At 32.9% G+C, this 20,186-nt stretch overlaps 1 protein-coding gene across 12 annotated transcripts in view; it reads left to right on the top strand.

Moving 5' to 3' along the window:
* The window catches only part of CD44 (CD44 molecule (IN blood group)), a 72,933-nt gene that overhangs the window by 46,341 nt on the left and 6,406 nt on the right, over positions 1 to 20,186 (top strand). The window contains exons 6-16 of one of the 12 annotated variants that reach the window (XM_026707172.2): positions 172 to 267; positions 4,001 to 4,129; positions 6,590 to 6,718; positions 7,998 to 8,156; positions 9,771 to 9,962; positions 10,980 to 11,168; positions 12,742 to 12,879; positions 13,426 to 13,602; positions 14,116 to 14,289; positions 15,261 to 15,413; positions 16,242 to 16,400. In XM_026707172.2, coding sequence (XP_026562957.2) covers positions 172 to 267; positions 4,001 to 4,129; positions 6,590 to 6,718; positions 7,998 to 8,156; positions 9,771 to 9,962; positions 10,980 to 11,168; positions 12,742 to 12,879; positions 13,426 to 13,602; positions 14,116 to 14,289; positions 15,261 to 15,413; positions 16,242 to 16,400 — 1,695 coding nt within the window. The remainder of the gene's footprint in view (positions 1 to 171; positions 268 to 4,000; positions 4,130 to 6,589; positions 6,719 to 7,997; positions 8,157 to 9,770; positions 9,963 to 10,979; positions 11,169 to 12,741; positions 12,880 to 13,425; positions 13,603 to 14,115; positions 14,290 to 15,260; positions 15,414 to 16,241; positions 16,401 to 20,186) is intronic. The other 11 variants (XM_026707190.2, XM_026707200.2, XM_087921369.1 and 8 more) reach the window with 11 other exon arrangements.

The following is a 20,186-nucleotide window of genomic DNA, read 5'->3' on the forward strand; positions in this document are numbered from 1 at the left end:
CTTTTTTTCTAACTAAAATATCATTTACGCTAAGAGAAAATGCCATACAATATTTTGTCCCCGCAAAAATCATGAATTCAAAACACAGTCCTAGGACTTAGGAATGAAAATTGTATTGATGGTTGCTCACTAAGTGAAAAGAGTACAGCTCATCCATATTTTATGATACAGAGGATGATACCACAACATTTACACCAGTATATGAAACAGAAGACCACCATTATCTGCATCCAGGAAATCCTGAAGATCAAAACCCCCAGAATCCTAGTAAGTACAGTAATTGTAGTAGTATTTGTTGTAACTTGGTTTTAACCATGACAATGTATTTCTTCATTCTTTTGACATTGATTATATAGTCTATATATGGAGACTATATGAAAGAATATATATTCATTCATATTCCTCTGGTTTAGAATCATACATTTAAGCTCTTGTATCTTCTAAAGTAAAGAGTATCTTGAATAACAAGAAATAAACATTCTAGCATATGACAGGTTTAGTATATCCAGTTTTTATACTGTGTAATTGCCTATATTAATGAGCTCATAGGATTTGATATCTCTGTTGTACAGCCATTAGGCTGTAAATACCATTAGATATTTGCTTCAAAAATGAGGATCATGGATAAGGGCAGATCAGATGATTTTATATGCTCTAGTGATAGGCTCCATCTGTGCCTGGGTTTGCTCTATGAAATATTTCTGAATGCATATATTTATCCAATAGAGTGCCTACAGTCTGTGACTAAAATTAAAATTTCTGGCATTCATTGAGCAATATCCGTCCCGCCAAAAACCTGTTAAATTGTGATGGAATGTGTACCCGGAGAAGCAGTGGAAAGGAGTCTTGGTAGCACAGAGTTTTCCCAGGGAGAAAGCAGTTCCTTTCAGAGAAAAGCTCAAATTGACAGACTGTGGTCCCAGGTTTAGGGGGAGAGGGAAGAGACTTAGGATAGCCACACTGTAGAATCTGTCAGTGTATATTATTATTGTAGAGGGTTAGAGTGTCAGTAGGTAAGATTCTGCCCATTAGGTGTAAACAAATAAAAGATTGGACTCAATTGGATTTGTTGTCTTTGAGGTTGGACCTGATATAAATATGCAGACATATCCTTTGTGTAAGTCTTCTTGGAAGAAGTAATTGGATTTTTTTCTTAGTATTTCTAACAATTATGTTGGAAAGATGTCATTGTGGATCCTTCATCTAAAATGCTCATTAAAACCCCTTATGACTTTTTGCTTTATGACTATGTATACAAAATCAAAGAAAGTATTTATTTGGTTATGATAACATTTCATATTTAGAGGAAGAACTTCAGTTTGAGATTTTGTCATCCAGCTTTGTGATGGTATTTCATCTTGCAGTTGATTTCACCTTGCATTTCTTCATATATTGAGTGTTTTTATATTTTTCTGCCAAGTGCTATTGCTATTCTCGGAAGTGGGGCCAAAGAGAATTTCATATTAATCCAAATAACAGTTTTATATGAATTGTTCTAATCTAATGGATCATTTCTTTCTTATTTATCATTTTACATACATACTAACTATTAACATGACTTTGGTATTGCAACAGTTTCTGTTTTCTCAGCATTGATTTTAGATTTCTTAAAGAAGTTGTGAGTTATACAACAGCCTAACTAATGGAAGATATTCTCAAGGTGATATGAATATAAACTTGTTTTCATTATCTTCATAGAACTGATTGATCAATAATCTCCAATTTCCTAATGATTCCCTCCCCCCAATTCCTGATGTTTAAAAACATAGAAATAGGTTTTATCTATTTAATAGGATTATCTAGTGGAGCTCTACCCATTAGAAAAACTTTTCATAGATTTTTTTTCCTTCCAAGATAATGGTCACTCTGTCCAATATATGTATCTAATTATTCATAAGTGTGCATCTTTTTTCTATTTTGAAACATATTTAGCAGTATATATGTGCAATGGTCTTTTTCTCTATAGAGAAAGATGGTTTAATTTATGCAATAGCATTCATTTTTTTCAGAGATCCTGCAGTTATAATGAAAACTGTTGTTATTACTTTGGATATTTACCTGCAATTGCCAATTTTCAGGATTTGCTTTTGGCAATGCTTACTTTGAATGCAGCTTTTTTTGTTTCAAGAATTTTCAGAAATTAGAAGCATAAACTTATATTTGGTGAAAGTTGGCAAACTCAGAAGCCAATTTTCATCAATTCATGAAAAGGTAAGTTGGAAACAGGTATCAAAGTTCTGGCCAATAAAGCCATTTAAACTAGTGTTTTGTTTTGTTTTTAAATCTGGAACCATTCCTTGAATTCATGGAAAAGCTGATTTCTCAAATATCCAGGGATAAAGCATTTTTATATGCTAAATTATTGCAGCTATATGATTCAAAACCTATAAAAAGATTTTGTCTCTGTGCTTGTCTACGTTGTGTGGTAAATAACATTAAGATAGAATTGACAGAACACTTATTATTTCAAGTTATTCCAAACATTGCTGGTGGTGGTTGTGAACGGGAATGATTTTTGTGTAGTCTTCTGCTCTGTGCCTAGATCAAGGATTAATGTAATCCTATTGATCTGTGTTGGTTGCAATATTATACTCTGGGTTCCTTCCTCTCAGATGATTCATCCTGTCAAAAGCATCTCTCAATAGCTTGTATGTGTTTTTCTGCATTTGGGTGAGTGTATGGGTGATATGATGGAATTTCCCTGGTTTAAGTTTTCTAATTTGCAACTGACTTTTTGTTAGCTATAAATTATAATTGCACTGAATATTCTATTGTGGCACACAGAATGTATATTCATGCAAAATTTATTTGTATCATATAAAGCATTTTACACAAGAAGCTTTGGTTTGGGGAGGGAACTTTGCTTACATTAATACTGCTACATTGATGTTGCTTTTTAGGAAGTGAATATACTTGAACTTTAGCTTTGATATTTCCACATAAATACAATATATGTATATTATATATTGAACAGAGAAAAGTTACAGTTCTAAAACAACTGTATACAATTATGATTGTATGAACTTCAGATTATGTGATTGACTGGCAGATAATGAAAATTGAGTAATAGGCAATCCAGAAAAATGTTTTACAGTTCAATCCCTATACCAAATAAGTTTCATTCCTGGTTTTGTTTGGAAACTCAAAACTGAGAGCTAAGTGTTTCCATTCTTAGACTATGTATAAAAACAAGCTACCACTTGTGTGTGCAATATGTGATGGAATTCCAGCATATATTTCTTAACCATAATCACTTCTACTCTTTACTTCAATGGGTTCTTCCTCTTCTTCTTCATCTGCTTGAGAGCTTCTGTTCTTTGTATTGTTATTCTTTTCTCTTTTATCATTGAAAATGATCTCTTTAGATGTACTTCTTTGTATTCTACAATGGTGGAAATTATAATACTATTCTCTATCTCTGCATTGCCACAAGGAAAGACTAAAACTTGACATTTGAACAAAAATAACTAGAAACGTGATCCTTGAACTAACTTCCTATTTGAAAATCCCATTACAGCAAATTAAGGAGCTTCAGTTCAAGAATGCTGGGTATCCCAATTTATTTCCGAACTAACAATAGAAATACAAATTCTTATCATCCTTTAATATAACCATAATGAAACTAGATTTGTTTGAGAAGCAAAACATCTGGATTTAAAGATAACACAGCTCAACTTTCTACTACTATCAGTAATATTTTTTTTTGCTTGGAGTGCTTCAGGAGTTTTCTGGTATATTCTGGTTGTGACACTACCTTTATTACTTGGATTCCCTTTCCAACCCCCACATCTTTATTTTGTGTTCATAATGTTTTTGTTGTTAGTGTATAATTCATATTGACTTAGGGTACTCCCAAAATAAAATAAATATGAGTTTATTATTTGAAAACCAACAACAGAAGAACATGGGAAGTGACCCTTTATCATCCTCTACGAGGAAGTTCTATTGATCGAAGATACAACACATATTCAACACTATAGTTATTCTGCCATCATTACAGCTGAAGAAAATTCAAATCATGGAAAGCATCATGGAAATTCTAGTCAAGATCAGCAAATCACTGAAGATTTTCCATTATGGTGGCCACCTGAAGAACATAAAGGAATGCAGAATACAACCTCCAGTGAGGGTAAACTCTTGTAATATTTTAGTAAATCATAGTCTCTTTGCCTATCCTTTTTTTCAAAATTTCTGGCAAAAAGTTTAGCTTCCCTGGAAAAAAAATGTTGCATATATTTTTCATGAGTGCTGTTTGAATAGTTCTGGTATTGGTGCATTAAAAACATGAACTGTAATAGCCAAGTAACTACTTACGTCATGTAGAAATCTGTCGTTTGGACTTAAGTGAAACTGTTGCTTTAAGAGCACACTACTTTAAGTATGCTTTAAGGGCATGCTATTTTAGGAATTAATCTATGTGCTAACATGTAGAAAAGCTAATGGACCTCTTGTACGTATAATATGGATATAATATGCTTGCTTCAACTAAAATTATAGTGCAGGGCATTGCTTGTTAATAAACAAAGCCAATTACTAAACAGTTAATTGTTTTAGACAAATTGAAATCTTCCTTTCAGTTTACTTTTAAAAATAAAATGTGTCGCATAATTTACATTCAGATAAGACCTGCAAGCATTTTTTTTAATATGTACTGTAAGTCAAAAGCCCACATCCTCATTTTCTATACCAATATTGTTTATCTAAGTGCCTTGTAAATCATTACTATTTCAAAGCAGCCCATTTCTGTAATAGTTAAAATTTAAAGGGGAAAAAAGATTGACAACATGTCAAAGAAAAGTCATATGAGCTGGTTCCTTAATGGATTTAAACTGGACTGTGTAATTGGAGAAGAACAAAATATTTCTAAAATCCCGAATTGTGCCTCTCTCCATTTATTTTGTCATAAATTTCCCATAGTCATGCTGAGGTTCCAGTTATACCTCCATAGTCATATATTCCTGAGCTTGATACATAAAGTTATTTTCTTGCCAAATATTTACCGTTTTAATTCTCCATCGAATCCAGAAAGTTACCATTTTGATTTCCTTTTTACTCTATTCAATATGGTTCCTTCAAACCATATTGTTAAATATGGGAAGTGTGATCATGCTCTGCATATGGTCCAGCAGGATAAAACCCTTTTCAGAAAGATTCACTTTGGAAAAATTACCAGGCTATTCCCAGATTAGCTGGATCAGCATTATCTGGAGGAAGAAATGGACATTTTCCTGAACTATTCTATCTTCACAGAAAGAACAGTTTGTACATATTTTCTCCCTGATATAAAATAGTCTTTAGACACAGTTAAGTTCTGACTTCTTCCCCAGGCCTTTGAATCTGGATGTCCTAATTGTAGAGTTATAGTATATTTTAATCTGGTTGCCATTTTATGATTTTAGTTGACTTTCAGTGTATTGTGAGGAGGTTTTGGTGGTGGTGGTGAATTATACTTATAGTTGATTATTTGTATGCTGCTTGGGTTGATTTTGCTTGAGTTAAGCAGCCATATAAACGTTATAAAGACCTACACACCAGAAAAGAACTAAAATACATATTTTAAAAGTCAACATGGAGGCATTAAGCAAGAGAAAGTTGGCTACAAGTGAGTCTTTTTATACTCTAATATGAATACCTGGTTGCAAAATACATGAAAAGGATGTAATCTTAAAAAATATACATAATATTAATTTTTATAGTAGTACCAGAAGGAGTCTTTGATTGCTAAGACTATTCCAATTTTACTATCTCAGTTTAAAAGTAAAAAAGTTGTTCTGTTCAATTTCATTCAAACTCATTCAGAAAATTCAATTAAATCACCTCTTAGTATTTGGAATAAAATTATATTCCATATTATTGTATTAGTGCATTTAATGTAGTCATGGCTTTTTAATAACTTGTTAGTACATTCTCCTGATTGGATTTTTTGCAGGATTTTTTTTTCCTTTGGCTGTACATAGATTTTACTCCTTTCTCTGTGATTTTGCATAATTTTAGCAAGCCCAGTGAATCTGGGAAATGTGTGTTCTCTGAATGTTGTCTTCAGTCAACTCAGAATGTAATATAATTCCTATTGTGCTCTCATTTCTATATATAAGAATGTTTCCATTCTATTCCATGCTTTCCAAATAAATGTATTCAAGTCCCATTTACATTCTTCAAAACAATTCTCTCCCCCACCCCATTTTATGGGGGGAGATTCTTTTAAGAGTTAGGATTAGAATTAGGTTTGTAATTAGAAACAGTCTCTCAAGTACCTCGTATCTCATTTAAATGTTGCAGTTGCTGAAGTAAAAATGATTCTGTATGTGTTTACTAGAAAAATGTGTTTTGTCTCCCTTAAATTACAATCAGGGCACAATCCAGATTCTATCATTCATTTAAAGTGAACTTTTTTTTTTGCACACACACACACACACACACACACACACACACACACACACACAGCGCAATGGAACTGAAATTAGATAATCTTATTGACTGTTCCAATCAATGAAGCAAGAACATATTAATGATATAGACAACAGAGAAATGGATAACTGGATGAAATATATAAAAATCTTACCATGAGTTTACATCAATAAATCAATAGATCCTAGTTTTGAAGATGATGATGATGATGGTGGTGGTGATGACGAAGAAGGGTCTGGGCAAAAAAATCCTGAAACAGTTCTTGAGTGGGACAACAGTGGTGATAAGGAACTTCAGACATCAAATACCAGTAAGAACTAATCCCTATCGTGCTTTGTATTATAGAAAATAATTAAGATATTTTAGATGTAGACTTAGATCTTCAGCAGTATAGTATTTGTATTGATCTACAAAAGATTATTTTATCTGAGATAGATAATAGTAAATAATAGCAGAATTTCAGTTGAAACCAGCAGATTTTTTTGCGCTGTATTTCTCTGCATGGTCTGTTTTGCATAACTGGCTTTTGCATTGGAAAATGTCTATCTTGGCTAATGCTGGAAATGGAAACCCAGCAATGCTGTCAAGGTTTGTGCCTAAAATCTGTGCTTATTTTGAATGGGAAGGGGCCAAATTCTGAGCTGCCTTATCTGCTTTCCATTGATGTCTGTTTTACGCATTCATTTGGAAAATCCAAAATTAAATGTCACATTGGTAAATATCTATGTTCTTTGGCAGAGTTAGCTTTGGTTTTGGTGGTGGATATTATGATGCTGCAATGTTCTCTACGCATAAATTTGAATAAGTTTCTTTCTTGTTAATAGCCACGTTGGTTAGTTAACAAGTGTGTTCAATTAATACCATTTTTGCTATCCTTTTTCTATTTTAATTTATTTTATTGTACCCATGCTAATGTTGGGGAGCAGCTGGTGTTGGTGAAGGAACTATATGGTTAATGCAGATTAGCATTATATGAAGAATTTTAAAAAATATGATCACATATTGAAAAGGTGTTAGCTTTTATTCTTTTTATTCTACATTTCCCAACATGATTGATTCTGTTCCTAAAGTAGCAAACTATTTGCCAGATGAAAACTTTCCTCTTATGTAGTTCCATGCCAAAAAAAATCTATACCTATATAGATGTTGTGCGCCATGAAGCTATTCAAAGTTCAGAAACTGTTTTTAATGCTAGTGTTACACTTAGATGCTTAGCGTTGTTGATTCAAACCTAATTTCCTTTAATGTAGAACCAGTTTGATGTAGTGGTTAAGGCATCAAACTAGAAACCACCCACAGTGAATGCTTTCAACAAAGGGAGAAGATATTGCTGGTTCTTTTACGTCTGATTATTTCATTTGTCTGTACCAGAAATAGTGCATTTCTGATGAGACAGTCATGCTTGGGGGCTTACGTCTGCAAATTTTTCAAGTGCATGAAAGTACGATCTTTGTGTGATCTGTACTTATAAACCTTTGCCTTGACATATACATTTACATTATTCTCTAAAATAACTTAATCCGAAGTGCTAGTTGATAGTACAATTCCAAATATTCAACCAATTGTCAATTGAACCATTGTCACAACAGCTGTGAACTCCAGCAAAGATATCAAACAAGAAGAATCAGCCCACAATATATTGCTACCTGCTGTACATTCTGGAAAGGAAAGTGAAGTCAGTTACTCAACAAATGACACAAGTGCGGATGTCCTACCTGGAATTGTTGAACAATATTCAACCACTACCGGTATGAGGAATTAAACATGATACTGAACATATTTTTCATTTATGTTGGTTATTCTTTCCACAATATCAAAACTCAGAATGTAGTTAGTAGTTGGAAGTATTGATAATTTTAACTGGAGTGTGCAGGTAATACATTGTGATTACTTTAAATAGGAAATAGACTCAAACATATAGAGCCGTTTTCCAAATGTATTTGCTTTTATCCACCAAAACCATGATATTGAAGATGTAAATATTATGCAGCTTTGGTGAAGCCAGAGTCTCACAAGTAGCACTTTAAAATTATTTCAGGCTCCACAGTTTTGTGAAAGTTACTGAAATGCCAGATTGGTGCATTACTCTGTACAGGATACTACTAACAGATATTTAAAAATTGGCTTCAATCTATTGCTTTTTGAAAGTTGAAATAAAACATGAGATTGCTTTCTAGGTATTCCTTAATTTAAAGAGAACTGCATAAACCAGTGCTTTCCAAACCTGGGTAAATTATTCAGAAATGTGTAAAAGTAGACTTTATTTGGGTTAACAACCCACAACCCCATTTCCCAATCACAATAGGGAAATTTCAGTTGACTTAGAGTGTTTTACCTACATTGGGTAAAAAGGACTTTTGCTAAGTGGTTTTGTATAATAAAGGAAAATGTTTTGGAAGCAGTGGCTTAAAGCATTTTACAAACAAATATTTGGGTAATAACAATTGCTTTTTATCTAAAAGCATTCTTTTGCCAACATTAGAACAAGAGAAATAGATTGTATATGTATGTTGATAGACAAAGTTGATTGTAAAGTTGCAGCTTTATTTCTTACGAAAAGTATTGACATCTTCTCTTGAAGATGGGAAGATCTCTCTTACTGCACTGGGCTTTTTGTGGGCTTTCTTTCTTGAGTTATCAATTCCAATTTTTCCCACTATCTAAAGCTTTTTCTCTTACGTTTGGTGATCATAATGCGTGACACATTATGTTTTCTGCTAAATTATTTAATAAGTTGACAATGAAGGATAAATCTGGTATTTTCGCTTCAATATTTCATAGTGTTTCTACTTCAATTTCCTTGGATTTATACAGCAGCACCTTTAGAACTGAATAAGTTTAATTGTCTGAACTTCATCCTGGCAATGAATGCCATCCAAAATAAGTCTTTGGGTTGACAATATAAATCTGGACTATCTGAAGTGAGTGTCCAAAATATTTCAAGAAAGAAAATGTCCAAATAAAAGAAGAAAAGGAAGAAAAAGGAGAATGTTCTTGGACTAAGATGCTACTGTGAATCCAGATGGTACAAAGCCTTTTGCATCTATCAGACGCATTTGATAGATCAGATAAGGGTGCAAGCTGCTCTCACATCTTTTCTGCCTCTACTGCTGTTATATTCCTTCTACTATTGTTCCTGGTGTCTGGGGCATCTCTGGAAAATCAACCATTTCTGAAAATTGTGGTGATGATTTTGGGGCCTGTGAATTCAACAATACTTTCCAAAATTTTACCTACTTTCCTCTTCCTCTGCCTAACACACGTAATGAAAGTGCAAGCCATATATATATTTTAACAAGATAATCTGGAGGGTTGTTCAGGAAATACAATAATGGAATTGATTCAAAACATCATCATAACAGCTGTGTCCTCCAGTGATGATTTCTTCAAGCAGGAAGACTCAAAGCAGCCTCAACTGGAAGGTGCATCTTCTGAACTGGTAATTGAAGAAACAGTATCCCCCGCAATCAATACTTCAGATGTGTTACATCCAGTATTTCTCCCTTCCGAAGAAAAAGAAATTATCCTGGAAAAAGAATCTTTTCATCACCCAGGTAACAATATGAATACTACCATTAAAGGGCCAACTTTTTCTTTAAATTAGCTGCATTTGTTTTTTCGTCCAAATTTCTAAACAAAATATTTTACTCTATCGCACAAGGTGTAAATTGTAAACAAGAACTGTGTTTTGCTTCCCCACCCCCCACTCACTTATTTTAGAGTTGATTTAGATAGCAGCTTACGGATTTAAATAATGACGCTCCAGAAAGACATTATGTGAAAAGATATTTATATAGTTACTTTGCAAAGCCGTTATGTCTTAAGATATACTAGAGATAAGAAGTCAGTTTCCAAACAGAATTACTCTCACAGAATCTATATTCTTTATTTCTCCGTAAATTCACCTGTAATTTGCAAACGTCTTAGAACAGGTTTGCAGTTCTAATTTATAAGGAGCAGCAAGGTTCATTCCAGGTAACAAGACTCTTCCTTTGATATCTGACATGGAGAGTCACAGGGTAGATGAACCAGTGGTTTGATGTAATAAAAGGTTTCAGGTGTAAGAATAGAAATTTATAGACTTTTTACTGTCTGAACAAACTTAGAGGTCTCTGCTGCATCTGTCTGGCAGAGCAATGACTCATGCCCATTTACAATGATTTGTTACTGCATACTGCATATAATTTTATTAAAGTAAAATTGTGGATTTCAGGTGATTTGAACCTCCTGAAATTACTGGATGCCTAAATTTGATTCATAGAAAAAGCAAAACATTTGGCTTAGTTCTGTTTCCATATAACCTGGGGAATTATACTTCATGCGGTTACTTACTTTAATACTGGCAGGAAATTTGTGAACTATGCTGAACCCAAGACACCTAATAACTTGTTGATATTAGAGATCTAACATGCTAGGACACTTTTGTATATGCTCCTTTTAAACTGAGTCAGAAAGCCTAAATGCATATTTGTTTGTCAAAGCAACCTCAAATCTTTGGATCTGAGATACCATCAACTGAATACACAAATAGTTAAAATTTATTCCTGCCTTATTTACCATAACTGAAACAGTTACATTCTTCAATGGAAGTATTGAACATGAAGAAGAACATCAACATCAGCCATCAGCTGTTGATACAGTTGCACAAAGGAGTCAAAGTTCTGTTGCAAACAGGACAATCCTACAAGTCCTACATGATGTCCTACAAGTACTTGTAACTCCAAGGGACAGCTATTATGAAAATGCATCTTCTCAGTCAGGTATTGGCAATATGACTGTTGAATATAAAATTTACTGTGTATATTATTTCTAACAGTGTGGCTATTAACAGCACCCATGGTTCTACTGTTGTAGGTGGATATCTTCTAAAATGTGCTCCGTGAAAGGAACTACTATAGTACAAATGGAAATTTGAAATTTTCTTTATTTTGGTTCTGGCAGTTAGAGAAAGTGGGCCATGTTTAACCTATTTACTAAAATTGAGTTCCTTTTGGAAATTATCTGTGACAATTGATGTTCATTCTTCTGGATAAGTTATTTCCTTTTTTAATAATACTGATCTGCTTCCCAGAAATTTTTATACAGTAGGTAGAGCTAGGTGAAATTGACAGAAGAGAATTAAGAAGAAAATAGTGCGAATATAGTCTTAACATAGATTCAAGTATTGTTATAGAAGCTGATGATCTACAAAAATTTCTCATGACCTGTTGAGGCTGCATTAGGTGGTCAACGCTTGCCTGAATAGATGGATACTTTGCCTACATTTTAAATGCATAACTGGAAATCACCTGAAACAGCTTCCCAGATGAAAATAGAAATACTTTCAGTTTTGTTATTGTTGTTATTGAAAGTTCATTATTTTTTGCCAAGTACTTGTATAAGTATACTTTGTTTAATGACCACAAGGGGACTAGCAACTCAGTCACTAAGCAGTGCAGTTATATGGGTCACCTGTGGTTAAGTGAGACATCGCAAGATTGAATTGTGTCTTTACTTCTGGCTTCTCTGTTGACTGTGCTTGTTAGAAGCTGGCTGTGAAGTGCTCAAATGGCAATCATGCAATTGTGGAACAAATGATTTTGTTCAATGCCTGCCAGTTATGATTGTTAATGCCTGCCAGTTATTAAATGCCCAAATAGCAATCCCATGATTGTAGGTATGAATACAGATCAAAAAGTTAGTTTTTCAACATTGTCATAATTTCAAACAATCATTAAATAGAGCAGATATTAATTGAGGACCACCTGTACAATATAATATTCCTCTTTTTAATTTTAGCAGAAAAGGGACTTATTCCACAGCAGTATTTGTTCTTTCTTTGTAAAAGAAAATGCACTTATTTTTCACTATTTTTTCTAGCTGAATTAGGTCCTGTAGATATAGATCTAATAGACCCCATTGGTTGAGAGCTGGAAATGATTAAATAGCGACAACAATGCTTCACACTGAGAGCCAGTTTAATCTTGTGATTAAGGTTTCAGACTAGAAAGCAGGAAACTCTGACTTCTAGTCCCATATTAATCCCAAAGGCAGAAGGGTAACCTTGGGCCAGTCACTTTTTCTTAGCCCTAGGAAGCAGGCTTTGGCAAAACACTTCTGAAAAACCTTGTCAAGAAAAGTACAGAGGCTTGTTCAATCAGTTTCAGGAATCAGACATGATCGAATGGAAGGAAGAAAAAAACTTATTTCATATGTCATGTAAACATTTTTACTCCACTAAAACAGTTTTAAGATATTCTTGGTTTTCTTTTTCTATTTATAACTATGTAAATGAGAAACTGGAAAAGTAGCTCCGAAAAGTATTTAAAACTGACCCAGCCATTTTTGTAACAGCAGTAGTTTCCAGTGTTAGCACTGACTCTGAAGTTCCGACTCGTGATTCATTATTACACTTAAAGAATAGTGAAGAAAGATATCACACAAACACATCTAGAGAGCAATTGCTGCCTGGAATTCTTCATCCAACTGCAAGTAAGCATGAAAATAATATTTCACATTTAGGTATTAGCAATGTTTTTTTAAAATTTTGTATTCTATTATTTTTCTGGTTGAATTGTGTTATAGCTTTAAATAGAATATGAAGCCATTAACTATTGTTCCAAATGAATTGTAAATTGTTATTAATAAAATTTGATCATATGTGATTAATACGTAATGCGACAATAAATCTTAGCTGTATAGGGATACGTTTTGTTTCATTCATAAAGATTGTATTTGTACATTAGTATAGAATATAATATTGTATTGACTTGAGATAAATTCATAAATAAAATTTAGAAAAAAAATCACAGAATTGATTTTCTCTCTGGGGAATTTCTCCAAAGAAATTTTAGTTGATATTAGGTGAAGAAATTTTTATTCATTTTCATATTTCTGAACTAGAAAAGAGATTACTTAATCTATTGTTGTAAATAATAAGTAATATGCAATCAAGGGAATTATATTTAAATTTGTATTAGAATATGGTTCAACAAATGTGGCATATGCAAACAAAACTTTTGAAATCAATTATTGCAGCAACTGTAGTCTCCAAGGAGAAAGGCAAAGGCAACGAAACCACACAAAATCCATTTTATGACATCCATCCAGGACTGGACAATAAAAACGATCTCACTGAGAACAAAACTAGGGATGATGTTCAATCTGAAATTATTCAGATTGAGAGAAAGCCTGAATTGGAAACAACTCAGACAGGTATTTCTCAGAAGATATAATTTTAACCAGCTTATTCTGCCATGTTTGTGGTCTTTTTCAAAAAAGAAAAAAAGAAAAATATATGATATTTCAAGATATAATCTGTATAAAAGTACAGCCAGAAAATACATTTAAAATTATGTTGAATAGATAATTAAACTGATGGCTTAGCATCAGTTCCTCAGGGTTTACAAGAAGACAATTTACGAACCAGTTTATGGAAGAATATTAATTCACTTCATTTGTTTAGGTGTTGAAAATAGTCACTTGAAAATGAATACTATTAATGTTTCACTAGCAATGTTCTATTATCATAATCCAAAATTAGGGAAATATTAATACTTTGAAATTAAAATATGTCTGCTCAATGAAAAATACCTACATTTGTCAAACCAGTACAGCGATTTGCAGGTCAGAAAGATAGAAGCCATGCATTGTATATATGTTTTAGAAATTTATTTAGTGAAAGTCACTCCTATTTTATTTCAAATCAATCCATCCATATTATAATAGCTATGATTTCCACTGAACCTGATGATTATAAGGATTCTACCCAAGATCCATTGATTAAGGAAGATCCTGATTTGAAAGAAAAACTTCACCCTACAAATTCATCAATAAATGATTTCATACCTGGAATTAATAATCTCCCAGACAATGTGCAAGAGAACAAAACATCACATACAGGTACTAGGGGGAAACAAGAATTAATCTTATCTTTATTGCCATTCTAGATCATTTACTGTAATAGCCTAAATTAATTCTGCTGAAACCTTCAGGACATGGAAGATACTTATTCAGTGGGTGGAAAGAAGTAGTTCCAAGTGGCATCAAATTTAGACAAAACTCTATTATTGAAACAGCTATAGTCTTTAATAATTGCTACATGAACCATTTATACATGTTAAATAGGCACGAAGTTTTGTAAATAGTCTACATGGTGTTGCGTACAAAGTTCACATCTTTCGTATGATAGAGTTTAAATAGAAAGGGAATCTACAGGTCTGCTAGATATCAAATTAGTAGACTACCATTTTGTAGTTCTGTTTCCCCTGTAACCTTGCTTTAGTCAAGGATTAAATTCATATTGCTGAATTTTTACAGTAGTTATCTAGTTAAATATTAATACAACGCCAAAAAAGTACCGACTACTGAAAAAAATGTAGGAAGTGATTGTGCAGCTGTTCCACGATATTTAAAAATTATCCAACCATCATTAGAATAATTGTGAGAATTAATGAGAATACCAGACATGAAGATACTACTCATCAAGTAATACGTAATGTATATGATGAATTGAATAAAGAACATAAAAATCTCACAACATCACAAAAGGCAAAGGAATGCTGGATGTTATTCCATCAACTGGACAAAGTAGTGCAGCAAAAACCTTTCATATAGGTAGTATTGGTTAATATGCTTCCAATTACAGTGGTCCTTGGGGATATATTACATTGAGTGAATCATAAGATTATTTTTAGTCAATGAATATAATTGACCAGATGGCAAACATGCTCAAAAGCTCATTTTTAAAAAATACAGAAAATATGAAGTAGAAATTTTGAGCAATAATTATTTGGATGGGAATTTATTTGGACAATACACAGATTAAAATTTTAAATATCCAAATCTAAGTTCATCATTGGTTCATCAAACAGTTGCCATACTCAAGGATCTTGAAGATTCAGCTCAATCACCATTGCCTCCTATTTACCAGCCAGACTGGATCAGTGAAGAAAAACCTACTAATACTTCCAGTAATGACATGGAAATCAGTAAATATCATGAAAATGAACGTGACTCTTATGAAGGTATTGCTGTGAATAATATTGTTCTTTCATAGTGATGGATGGATGAAGCATGGTTTCATAGTACCTACAGTGCGTGTGTGTGTGTGTGTGTGTGTGTGTGTGTGTGTTAAGTTTTCGCGGGTACTTACATGTATGGTATTCAGCTTTGTTCGGGTATTTTCCCACGTCATAGTTGTACTTTTAAAGTTGTAGCAACGTTTTGGCAGAAAATCATCTGCCATCATCAGGCTTCTGTATTGAGTTCGGCTGTATTGAGTTCGACGAACACATTCTGAATCTTAGTGTTATAATCTACTTTTTGATATATTTATTATCTTATTCAGTATATGGTGATCTGCATTTTTTCTAATTCTCCAAAGGCATCCAGTGATTATTTCTGGGATAACAAATTGATTGGAAACTTGCAGTGAGTGTGTGTGTAAAATTATGATTAGATTTAGGATATAATGTTACCAAAGCAAGAATGCATATAGTGATGGGGAAGAGAGGGAAATCCCTTTTAAAAGCCCAAGTTTAAGCGGCAACCATTGTCTTTACTTGTGAATTATTGTGCTGTCTGTGCATAACAATAGATATCATGGAAAATCTGCATACCAATTTTACTACCGGTAACCACTAATAATCTTTGGTGGACACAGGAAAGAAAACAGAAGCACCCAACAAGAGTTAATTAGGATGGGACTTGCTGTTAGAATTATAGTGTGCTTTTTTGTATGCTTGAATTATAACCAATATTATATTGTTCTGCGGGGAAATTGGACCTGTGCTGCCAAGGGAATGAAAATGCAGCTAATAGTTTCATTCTCCATTACTTTATCACTGCCATAGATATGGGCTTTTATGGGACCAAAGAAGATCCAACCTCAGAACCAGTGAGGCAATGGGTTAGTGAAGACAAGTATACTACAAAACCCACAATGGATGTGTTATATCCCGGAATTGTTCCTCGAAGAGGAATAAATCAAAAAAATAAAACTGATCATACAGGTATCCACTAGAATGGTGGTGGGATCTTTTTTACCTTTCTATTAGGTGAGATATTCTTCTGTTTTTAATTTCGTGTCTATTTTAGGCATGTAAAAAATGTGCCTAAGAACACTTTATGAGTGAGGTATGTCACTTTCCATTGGATAGAATGAGAGCCTGGAAAGGAAATTTTTACTTTGTCCCAGGTTCACTCATAGTCTATATGGTTCGATTTATTTCTATCTATTATTCATCCAGCAATCTTTGTTTTATCTATTTCTAATGCTCAAATACATAAATAAAGCCAGATTCTTATATCCTCTTTCGATTTGTAAATTTCAGCCTACTGTATCATTAATGTTTTACAGGTTACTGGTGAAAATAATCGGTTGACAGGTCCTTGGTGCTCTCTGGTGCTCTGCTAGTACTACCTGGTTTGGGTAATGAAATATCTGCAAGAAAGCAATCAAGCTCAGAGAGCATCAAGGAGCCCACATTTCAACCCTGAGCTACAAATATTCTTTATTGGTAATTAATTGGTTGCATGATGATGATGATGATAAGAAAAATAACTATGGAATCAACATCTGAAACTAGTGAACTAATGGCTCTTTTTGACTGTAATTAGGATTTGAAATTACTAACAAAAAATCTTGAATAATATAGATGTTTATATAATTTATTGTTTCACTGAAATTGTTTTCTTGGATATGTGTGGAAGAATAGTGGGTGAATAAATATGTTCATACCAGAATGCATGTGACTGCTATGAATGTAGTAGCCACGGTCATTCTGATGGCTTTTGGCCAATAAGATCATAAGAATCACATGTCTCCGAGGCATTCAAAGTTCAGTGCCCATTCTGGATTAAAATAATTTTACATTTGGCATCATGAGGAAATGAGCTACATTTTTGTGATGTACACATTTTGAAAAGCATGTATTTTATGTACTTAAAACTAGTTTTTAAAATGATTTAGGTTATTTTTATGCAGTATTGTATAGATCTGCATTTAATATTGGAATCTATAAATTTCATTTTCTAAGCCATTTATTTGCCATGTAGGTCTGTTTATATTTACAAATTTATTTTTGTTTCAATTCTTTCTGTCTAGTGATATCTTTAAATGTTTTTTAAGTTAGCATGACTAGCAGATTTCATGTACAAGAGAATATTTGTTGACAATGTAATAATAAGATGTCAATAATTGCGTGTTTATAATTGGGTTGCTTCCTGCTATCATTACAGGTTTTTTAAAAGGGTATTTAGTTAATTAGAGAATGTACAACAACTAGTAGTGCTGATACATGGATTATCTATCTGTGGAGATAAAATGTTGAATGAAATATTGTGTTTACCTTTTTTTAAATGTACTGCAATAGCTGTCAGCATCACTTACTATATAGTCTGGTGTTGTTATATTTATTACAAGTAAAAATATATGAACTTTCTTAATATATTTTCATGTCTGTGCATGCATAAAAGTAACTTTGCTTATTAGTGTAAGGTAAGAGATGGACTTCATGCTGAGTTATTGGAAGCATTTCTTTTTTTTTTTTCCCCTTGTCCCTCATCTGCTTCTTAATCTATCACCACAGGTAGACCTTGATTTATAGCCATTTGTTTAGTGACCTACAAAGTGATAACGGCACTGAAAAAAGGGACTTGTGACCGTTTTCACACTTATGACCATTGCAGCATGGTTATGGTTATGTGAACAAAATTCAGGTGCTTTGCAGATGGTTCATATTTATGACCCTCGCAGTGTCCAGGAGTCAGCTTCTGACAAGCAAAGTCAATGGGGAAACCAAATTTACTTAACAACTGTGTTACTAATTTAAAACTGAAATGATTCACTTAACAGTGGCAAAAAAGGTCATAAAATGGGCAAAACTCACTGAACAAATATTTTCACTTAGCAACATAAATTTTGGGCTCAATTCTGGTTGTAGATTAAGGACTATCTGTACTGCACATATTGCAACAGGCCATAATATTTGACAATAAGAAAGAGAATATCTTTTACCTTTCATTTTCATTTTTCCACTTTTTAAACTTAAAGTAAGAATTTGCTGGGAAAAGTTTTGATCCTGCATATATCCTGCTCATAATTGATTTAGCTCTTGTTACCCCAATTGTGGCCTCCATCAGATCTTGGTCCAAAGTGGCATCCTACATGGACCAGTGATGATGAAAATGTTATAAATCCCTATTAGGGATTTTTGACAAACAATTACCAAAAAAAATGAAGTATATAATAATATATATCTTAACAGCGGCCAGGCTAGCGTTCGCTCAGTGCTGGAAACTATCTTACATACCTACAGAACAGATGATCATCCAGAAAATTTCAGATTGTGCAGAAGTGGACAAACTAATCCTAGCCCTAAAAAACAAAGAGTCTTCAATATATTACAATAACTGGAATCCCTGGTACAAGTGGTTAGACCAAAGATAGATTGTGTATTATAAGGTATAAAAAAAAGAATGAGATAAACCTATTTGAGTGCAATCCAAATATAGATACGGATAAGATGTGTGTATATGATACAATTTAAGAAGAAAAGATCTTACAAACTGTTGAAAAGGAAAATGTTTTTAAATGTTCACCCTCCCTTCTATCTTTTTCTTTCTTTTTCCTTTTCGCGTTTCTTTCTCTCTTTCTTGCTTTTTTCTGGTTTTGTTATTTGTGTATATGTTGTAGATTTGTTTTTTTTTATTGTAAAATTAATAAAATTTGTTTTTTTTAAAAAAGAAAATGTTATAAATAACAGTCAAGATCCTATCCACCTTCCACAGACAGTAAAACCTATAGTATATGTTCCTATAACTTTAATATTTAGTTCCGGTCTCATAATTTATGAATTTGGATGACCTATCAGTAAAAATAAAAAAAGATTAATATTTATGAGGAAAGCAATGCAGAACTCTTGATTTTCAAGGGAAATCTTACTACAAACCTGTCTATGGTTTATAACTTCATATAAAGATATATATGGTTGGAATATTGCCCACTAGGAGGTGTGTGATTCTCTGTGAAATTTTGTGGCTAGAGCGATAATTTTTCTATTGCTTCTCACTGTGGAGTATTCTTTTCTGATTTCTAAAGAATAAGTAATTACTGTTGTATCACTTTGGACATAATGATATGCATGACACTAATTTCTAATGTATTGCAATTGACTACTTTTTCTAAATCTGATTATAATTGATTTTGGCTGAAACCAGGGAATTTTCAGATTTTCATTTAAAATAATAAAATACTGTAATTTGCAGGTTTTGATAGTCTTGCACGAGAACACCAAAATCTCATAAAATTTTGCTATTGCTCCTTGAGCTTTGAGAAGAAATTGCATGATATTTCATACATTTGATTTTGGGAAATGGGACATTAAGGGTTAGAATTTTTAGTCTAAAAGCTGTAGGAGAGAATAATTTGAAAAAACAGATTGTTTAAATATATTTTCTACCTTAATTAGAACTTTAAGTGAACTGTCTGTTATTGTTTACCAATCTTTAGATTATGCCATGTTAATAAATGAAATCAGATGAAATCAAATAGGCCGGTCTTTATATCAGCAAGAGAGATTGCAAATTGATAGCAGCATCTACATCTGATACTTCTCTGAGTAGCATCTGAGACTTGTTCTGCTCTTGGCTAAAGAGGAATTGGGGCTTTCCAGATATTCCAGTTTAACACTTTAAAAAACCTTATGGGCTTTTCTGGGCTTTTCATAAATATTTCAGATAAATCCTGTAGTATTTGCTCTACTATTTATTCTAGAACAAGTAGCAGTAATTTCTCC

This window comes from Pseudonaja textilis, chromosome 1 (genome assembly GCF_049901715.1).
Source record: "Pseudonaja textilis isolate UNSWEBS1 chromosome 1, rPseTex1.2, whole genome shotgun sequence".
Classification (NCBI taxonomy): domain Eukaryota; kingdom Metazoa; phylum Chordata; class Lepidosauria; order Squamata; family Elapidae; genus Pseudonaja; species Pseudonaja textilis.